Source organism: the organism of the source record quoted next (assembly GCF_019968985.1).
Source record: "MAG: Porospora cf. gigantea B chromosome Unknown PgB_NODE_63_length_48858_cov_118.538, whole genome shotgun sequence".
Taxonomy (NCBI): Eukaryota; Apicomplexa; class Conoidasida; order Eugregarinorida; family Porosporidae; genus Porospora; species Porospora cf. gigantea B.
This window is the reverse complement of record NW_027179174.1, coordinates 37,357-45,268: the sequence shown is the minus strand read 5'-3', so window position 1 is coordinate 45,268 and position 7,912 is coordinate 37,357. Positions and strand designations below refer to the sequence as shown.

At 55.6% G+C, this 7,912-nt stretch overlaps 4 protein-coding genes across 8 annotated transcripts in view; 2 read left to right on the top strand and 2 right to left on the bottom strand.

Moving 5' to 3' along the window:
- KVP17_004056 (uncharacterized protein) overlaps nt 1-2,077 on the top strand; it is a gene marked incomplete at both ends in the record, with an annotated part of 3,757 nt that extends 1,680 nt beyond the window's left edge. Inside the window, 2 exons of one of the 2 annotated variants that reach the window (XM_068521923.1) lie at nt 213-299; nt 331-2,077. In XM_068521923.1, coding sequence (XP_068372594.1) covers nt 213-299; nt 331-2,077 — 1,834 coding nt within the window. Of the gene's footprint in view, nt 1-212; nt 300-330 lie in introns of those variants that run through there. The other variant, XM_068521921.1, reaches the window with a different exon arrangement.
- Nucleotides 2,078-2,226: 149 nt separating this feature from the next.
- On the top strand, nt 2,227-3,027 carry KVP17_004058 (uncharacterized protein; the record flags this gene model as incomplete). Its single annotated transcript, XM_068521925.1, has 1 exon — nt 2,227-3,027. One exon carries the CDS (start codon nt 2,227-2,229, stop codon nt 3,025-3,027), a length of 801 nt encoding a protein of 266 aa, XP_068372596.1.
- Nucleotides 3,028-3,059: 32 nt separating this feature from the next.
- Nucleotides 3,060-4,082, bottom strand: KVP17_004057 (uncharacterized protein; the record flags this gene model as incomplete). Its single annotated transcript, XM_068521924.1, has 1 exon — nt 3,060-4,082. The coding sequence occupies one exon, from the start codon at nt 4,080-4,082 to the stop codon at nt 3,060-3,062; it is 1,023 nt and encodes a 340-aa protein (XP_068372595.1).
- Nucleotides 4,083-4,192: 110 nt separating this feature from the next.
- KVP17_004059 (uncharacterized protein) lies at nt 4,193-7,880 on the bottom strand (the record flags this gene model as incomplete). Of its 4 annotated transcripts, XM_068521927.1 has the most annotated exons (4): nt 4,193-5,250; nt 5,307-5,395; nt 5,427-5,942; nt 5,971-7,880. In XM_068521927.1, 4 exons carry the CDS (start codon nt 7,878-7,880, stop codon nt 4,193-4,195), a joined length of 3,573 nt encoding a protein of 1,190 aa, XP_068372598.1. The 4 variants fall into 4 exon arrangements, with proteins under 4 accessions (XP_068372598.1, XP_068372600.1, XP_068372599.1 ...); XM_068521929.1 differs by lacking the exons at nt 5,307-5,395; nt 5,427-5,942; nt 5,971-7,880 and having other exon boundaries at nt 4,193-5,269; XM_068521928.1 differs by lacking the exons at nt 4,193-5,250; nt 5,971-7,880 and having other exon boundaries at nt 5,306-5,938.
- Between the last annotated feature and the right edge of the window lie 32 nt (nt 7,881-7,912).

Genomic DNA, 7,912 nt, shown 5'->3' with positions numbered 1-7,912 from the left:
TACAGAAAAGGACTCTAAGAAAGATGCGCCTGCGCGCTTGGAAAAGGACCCGTAGGTGAAACAGGCTTCTTTGTGACCACAGAACCAGCCAGAAGACGCGGTCTCGAAGTCAGTCAGTGCTGGAACGTCCTATCGAAAAGGAATCTAAGAAAGATACGCCTGTGCGCTTGGAAGTGGATCCGTAGGCGGAACAGGCTTATCCATAACCACAGAACCAGCCAGAAGACGCGGTCTCGAAGTCAGTCAGTGCTAGAACGTCCTATGGAAAAGGAATCTAAGAAAGATACGCCTGTGCAGCCGTAGGTGGAACAGGTTTCTTTATGACCACAGAACTAGTCAGAAGACACGGTCTCGACGGGGCTCCTTGTTGGATCCTCCACAGTTCCAAAAACCCCGGACTCGTAGTGGTGTGCTAAACCGGCAGGAGTCCCCGAAGACAGAGAAGCAGGAGACATGGACTGGTTCTAAACGGTATCCACTGAACAAGCGGCCTGAGGGATGGGAAGCAACCTTGCCCCCCTTCACCAGCGAGGGCCACCGCAGCCAAGAGGATATCCAGGTGAGCAGCCGCTCCATGCAGAGGGATCCATCCGTTCCGAGCATTCCCCCTCTCAGGCTGCCCCGAGTCGGTGCCGAGAGGTCAAAGAGGCGACTGAGCGTGGTTCAGGGTGATCCGCTGTCTATTCAAGGCCCAGAGTCGGACGAGGAACCTCTAGTGGTGGCGAAGAGGCGGCAGGAAGCTGTCAAAGAGACAAAAAAACTGGGCATCGCAACCAAGAACCACGAACAATTCCAGCAGCGCCTACTGAAGGAAGAGGCCAAACTGAAACGGGTGACTCAGGAGCGCGTCCAGGCAGAAGCTGCCGCCAAGGACCCTTTGGGGAAGTTTGAGTCCCAAAAACACGTCCTTGATGCGCTGGAGCAAGAATTGGCACTCAAACGCCAGCGACTCAATGAGCAGCGAGACTACATACATAAGTGTAGCGTTCAGAGGGAGGCCGCTAGGCTTAAGGGTTTGACGGTGCCCTCTCCACAGATGTCGACGGAGGAGCCACCGGCTGCTCCTGAAACTCCCCGTCCTCGGAGATCCACTATGGAGACACGAAAAGGAGCATTCAACACCCCGACGACGCTTTCCAGACAGTCTACGCCCTCCGTGCAATCCCTAAGGCCCTCGGGCCGTCGATGGACGACCATGTCCGCTGTGTCCAACCTGTTGAAGCCGTATGGCGGTGACGACTCCGCCAGCGACTTCCAACGAGCAGTCGCGAAGTACAACGAGGTCATCCAGCTGGATCCGCCCTCGGATCAGTTCGAGGCTGACGCGGTTCAGTCGTTGGAGGAGTTCTTGCCGGTGCCGTACAACCGGTTGGTTCATCCTCCATCGGAGGCCAACGCAGCCATCAGCACCTTAGGATGGACAAGCCAAGAAATCGCCATGTGCTTTTTGCGATCTCGGCACTACGTGGTGCCCACGGCGGCTGATGACTTCACGCGCTTCATCAACGAACGTCGAGATATCAACGCTTTCAAGAACGCGGCGAATCCGTTTCTCTACGGCGCCATCACCACCGCTAACGTAACTCTGAAGGAGATGCTGACGTCGTCGAGTGTGCAGGTGCCGAACGCCACCGACGAGCAAGGACGAGTTGTGGTGGAATGGAAACTCAGGGCTTACGACCGGTCATCGGTGAGCACTGTCAATTTGCGGAGAACGTGGCATTACATCTGTGAGAGAATCGTGCGGAGCATGCCCGAGATAAGCAGAGAGGCGCAGATTACTGGGCTTACTGTGATTATCAACTGCATGAAAAGGAACCTGACCTCCTCGACATGGGATCCACGGGTACTCACCATCATTACTGACTCTGTGTTTCCCTTAAAAGTGACAGGCGTGATCGTGCTCCAACCAACGTACAAGGCGATGCTAACGACCTTCTTCGCTGGAGAGGACGCCCCGTTGACGCTGACATGTCAAGTCGCACAGGAAGGAGACATGGCCATTCCGTTCAAGCTGTACGAGAAACTGGTGAAGCTCGTGCCACAGGCTGCACTGGTGAGTGATGTGCTCCGTTGAGACAGCCCACCGACCTTGGAGGCCGTGTAGACTGCTCCGGTTTTGTGAAGACCTGTCTAGAGCAGGACAAGGAACAGTGGATGCTGAAGTTGCCAAATTGACACTCTCTGATCCGAAAGTTTTTGTGTGCAGTCAAAACATCGCACTCAATGCGATTCATATTCACCTGTGTTGCTGTGGCGCTCAGTCAGCTTGCTGAACGTTCCCATGAAGAGAGCTTCAGTTGGGGAGTTCGCGTGCCGGTCGAGAATGGAACGCCTGAAGCCAGGGACCGCTCTCGGAGCTTCGACGACGTCGTAGGGCCGTCACTCCCTTTCATCAGTCCGTTTCCAGACGGCGAGCTGCATCTGACTGCGCTGGTCTCCTGCTTCGGTCGAAACTTCAAGGAGGTGTGGCTTGGGGGGGAAACGTCGCCGGCTGTGGAGCCGACCATGCCTTGCAGTGGCTGGTATATCGAAGATCGACCCACAGGATACGCCCTCAAGCGAGTCTTCTGCAGCGACAGGGATGACGTGTTTCTAGGCTACACCGGACGCCAATTGGTGTTTAGACACAGTCCTAAGGACGAGTTGACGTTGTTACTGTTCACAGAAGACAGCCATTACACCTTCTTCGCTTCCGGCCTGAATCTGTGGCTGGCTGTCGAGTGCTCCATACCCGTCCTTAGACCCACTGCAACTAAGTTCAAGTTGGAGGCGGTGAATACTGAGAAGTCCAAACCGGTGAAAGTGACATGGCCCTACGTAGACACAATCCGCAAGTTCTTTCGAGATGCGCTTCAGAAGCTGTCTGAGTGGTGGCGTCAGACGGTGCAGTGTGTGGGCGCGTTTTTCCATAAAATGGGGCCGGGAGTCCTTGTTGTGGCGCTGCTAGGGCTGTTACTCGCTGTGACGATATGCGTGAAGTGCGCACGAAAACATGACGATAGTCGTCAGTTCAATGAAGCATGAGAACCAAAAAACTCAACTAACACACGTAGAGCTCAAATGGCCACAACCTCAGGCGGAGGGGATGCTGGGTGCCCTCCCGCTTGGCGACTCCATCGATCGGTAGAAAGACCACAATCCGTTCCCCCGTTACTCATCGCGAAGGCCAGAGCCGATCTGCAGTCTGCAACCGCGTGGAACAGACGGTCGCACCACAAAGCCCAGTCTGGAACCTCGCTCCACATGAAAGGCAGACCGCCTACAAGCACCACATGTCGAGGTCGGCAATGACGGAACGTTGGTGCCGCCTCAAACGGTGCAGTGGGAATGATACCGCAATCGTGATGTTCCGTAGCCAACGCGAATGCCCGAGCTGCGGCGCAGCTGCGTCCCTGCATCAGCGTGCGGCACTCCTCTCGGAATCGGGACGTCCAGCTCCGAGAGCGCCCCTTGTATCGGATGCGGTTTGACAGTTGACATATCTCAGGGCGAGTGGTGGATGTGGTGGTCGTGCTTACCACCTCAAATCGAGGATGCCTGTCGCATCTATCTCCTGAAAACGGCCGAGCACCCACGAAGTTACCGGCACGCGCATACTGACACGCAAACACGCAATCCCAGGACATGCGGCCCTTACACTCGCAGTTCAGTGCACATCCCACATGCGTGCTGCGTTGCCAAACAACTTGGGTCCAGTGGCCGAAGACTTTACCTCCGCGGTTTGTCTGGCAATTCCAATGCCGACGTTCTTTCGTCCAAGCTGCAACGTACAGCTCCCAGTTGAAAAAATCCTGCCGCCCTCCCGCCCTAAAGGCCAGGTTCTCGCCGTGCACGCACCTTCCATGACCGCACCCTTCACTTCGGAACCACCGACGGGACCGAGACGTGTGTTTGTCGGTGCACTGGTCCGTGTGCTCGAGGACACGCAGCTCTATCTGCGGATCCCATTGCAGGGGCGGCACACCGTACCATGCCCGTTCCTCGTTGTGCGCCCTCAGTATGCTTTGCCGGTCAGACGGAGACAGCGTGAAGGATTTCGACTGAACGCATATGAGCGTTAAAATCCAAAAGGATCGCATAAAACTCAACGTACATTGACCCAATAGCTGTGGGGGTACAGAGTTTTTGAAGTGGACAGATAACTCGTGACTACCGTGTGGTGTTGCTCCGAAGTGATTACATAAATACATCAGTTCTTCTTGTTAGTCGGAAGCTCCGAGGCCAAGAGGGCCTTGAGAGAATCAGATTTGATCTCCTGGGTGAAGTTCAAAGGGGCGTTCTCGTGGCAGGTCCATACCCCAGCCGTTTTGCGCGGACCGTTGGATGTGATCTGCACCGTCAGTTGGATAGCAGCGGTTAGCGCGCCCTTCTGGCTGTCCTTGACGACGGGATAAGGAATCACGTGGCCTCCGCGGAGAGCCTCCAGCACGCCACCCTTGTTGGCGGGGTCTACGGCGTTCATGGAGAAGGGGAAGGTGGGTGTCTTCTCTTCGACCTCGCGGAGGAAGAGTCTTCCTCGCTGCGTTCGCATCTCAAGCTGCACCGCCATGTCCCGTTTGTAGACGTTAGGCTTCACGTCCATTGTCTTAGCCTTGCCCTCGCCAGTGGTGAAAACAATGTGCAATCCGTAGACCTCGTCAACCTCTAGGTTGATGTTTGGCACCTTCTCCTCAGGCGTCTCTTTGTTGATGATGCACTTGTTGGAGTCGAGGATGAACTGCTTCATCTGGTGCGAGAGAACGCCGTTCATCGGTTGGACACCGAATTCCTCAGCTACCTCACTGATAACGGAAGTGATTTGATTGTTGTGGTTTCCGGCCTTCATCATGCGGGCGGCGGCCTCGGATGCAGTCCAAAGCGCCTTGATAAGTCGAGCCCGCTCGTCGTCGACGGGGGTTGAGCCCACAACGACGGTATGGCCAACAGTGGCGGGATAACCGCCTACATGGCACCCCAGCTCGATTGTCACGAGCTGCCCCTCCTTCAGCTTCACAGACTCCTCGGCAGAGGGGTTGAACAGGCCAGACATCTCATCTGGGGAAACGCACGTCGGCAGGCAAACGCCTTTCTTGACAGCTTCACCTTTAACCTTCTTCTGGAAAACCTTGGCGCAGCCTTCCAGTACGGTTTTGTCACCAAGTCGACAAAGTTCATAGACGTCCGCACCGGGGACACATGCCTCCATCACGGTCATCAGTGCCTCTGAGGCGATCTGGCAAGCAGCTTGGAACTTTGGACGATCGGCAGCTGGTAGAAGGCCTGACATTACTATCCTCCAATTATAGTGTTTTTAAGTCTCATACTAACGACCACGACCACCACCACGACCACGACCTCGTCCTCGACCTCGTCCTCGACCTCGACCCCCTCCTCGTGATTTGGCAAAAAAACTCTGAATGTTTTGGCTCAACTCTGGATCGCACAGCAGACAGGCGATCTTGTCGGTGCTTCCGTCCTTAAAGGGGTTGTCCTTGTGGAGCACGATATCCAGGAGCCGCGCACCGCACTCGTCGCATGCCTGTCGGGTGGGCTTCACGCTCTTGCTCTTGGGGAGGGAGATGCTGTAGTTGCAATCGGAGCACTGCGCTTTGTAGTTCGGCTGTGACATCTCGTCGACGAAGATGGTGCCTTCGCACTCCTCCTGCGGGCACTCAAACACCATCTGCCTGTTGTAGCCAAAGGTGCACGTCTGATGAAGGCACTGCAGGCAGTTCATACTAGGCCCTCTGACGTCCTCGAAAGGCGGGTCATTGTAGCACATGGGGCACAACGGCAGGTTCTTGCCTGTCCGCGTTGAGAGGAAGACCAGCTCAAAACCGTCGATGGGGCATGTGTTGCCCTTGTACTTCTTGATGGTTCCGTTCTGCGGCAGGATGAAAGACGCGCAGCATTTCTTGCAGAAGAGTCGTTGGGGTTTTTTTGTAATCAGAGTCATCCAGCTGCGTAAAAAGTGACACAGTTTCTTACCATCCGCATTGCCCACAGCGGGAAAAAACCGAGCCTGAGGCTTCCACGCTATTGAAGGAGCTGGCGAATATGGAGTCGAGAAGATGGATGTTGCTGGCGAAGTAGACGAACTTCTGCTTGAACTGGTCCAGAGTGTGTTTAATCACCTCTGAGGAGTGAGCTCGGCCTCGAGCTACAAGCGAGCACTCCGCTTCGATAGTCTGCCGGACTTTTGGCAGGACGAGCTGCGGATCAATCTTCAGATAGGAGTGGATCAAGGAGACCCCCAGCGTCGTTGGCTCCAGCCGCCGTTCGCCGATTAACCGCACATAGTTGCGCTCACAGATATTGTTAACATGAGTGGCCATGCTTGCGTCTGTACCGATGCCATGTTGGTCCATCAGACCGAGTAGGTCGGACTCGGACAGAAGAGATGGAGCGGAGGTGGACCCTTGAATGAGGGACACTGCTGAAACTGGAACACTGGTTCCTTCTGTGAAACAAGGTAGCGAACTGTTGCGCATCTCGAGGCTCGGGCTGATCTTAGTGAACCCTGGATCCAACACCTGCATCCCTGACGTCTCAAAGTGCTCCCCGCTGACCTCCAGCCGTACGACGGTCGAGAGGTAGTGACAGTTCCCCGACACCGACGCGAGGAAGTTCTGAGCAATCAGAGAGAAGAGTCGTTGCAGGTCTCCAGCCAAACTGCTGTCGGCCGGCCTCACGGGAGTTATCGGAGGGTGGTCTCCGGCGTCTTCGCCCCCCGTCGGCATGACCAGTGCCCCGGCGAGTAGCTCGTCTACATAGGCGGGGTTGTGCGGCCGGAGGGCCTGGACTAGACCCCGGACGTCGAAGTTGGAGGCGTAAGCGGTAGATTCAGTTCTCGGATACGTAACGAAACCTGAGAGGTACAGCCGCTCAGCCACCTGCATCGACTGCTGAGGACCCATTCCTAAGCGCGTGGAGGCTTGCCGCAGCATTTGCACAGTGTTGAGACCGACAGGCCTGCTCAGGCTCTTCTTCTTGGTTGTCACGGAGACGACATTGGCCTCGGTACCTCCTACTTTGGCCTTGAAGACGTTCACCACGTTGACGTCAAAAAGTCGGCCGCGATCCCAGTTGAACGTCGTACCTTTCGCCCCCACATGTAGCGTCCAGTGCGGTTGCGGCTTAAAGTTATTGATCTCGTCCCATCTCCTGACGCAAAACTGAAGAGTAGGCGTCTGGCAGGGTCCATAGGAGATCAGTGTCGAGTCCAAGTCTCCGTACTTCGACTGCAGCAATCCGGACTGGAACCGGGTGAAGGCGACGCCCACCTTGAGGTCGATCTCCTGACGGGCCTCTACGCTAAGCGCCTCATGAATGGACGGCCTCTGCAGCTTCTCCATTGCCGCCTTGATATCCTTAGGCGCCAGAGAACTGAAGTGGGACCTGTACACGCGTTCCCTGTCAAGCCGACCTAGAGGGTGCGAGGAGCAGTCCACCTTCGTCTTGTCGGGATGAGGAAGAGGATTTCCTCCTTTGTTTACCATCAACGGCACTACAACCTGCATCACTTCATAGCAGATGTTCTCCCCTTCTCGGTCACAATCCAGCCATAGCACGAGAGCGTCCACACCACCAGCCTCATGCTGGAGATGACGCACTGTCCGGCCCTTTGTCGCCTCCGATTTCACAGTACGTGCCTCGAAGAGATCTAACGGATTGGTCTTCGCTCGGTCATTGAATTCTGCCGGGAAGTCGATCGAGAACACGTGACCCGTCACAGACGTCACCTTAAACTTGGCGCTGGCTCCTTGAAATGATCCGCTGTACTCATGTACGGGTGTTCCAGTGCCCTTTCGAAATGATGCTTTGCCACCGGAAAGAATCTGCGCTACAGTTTGGGCAATGGAGGGCTTCTCAGCCACCATGAGCACCGAGAGGACCATCCGCAATTTAATACCGGTTTCGGCAGCAGAAC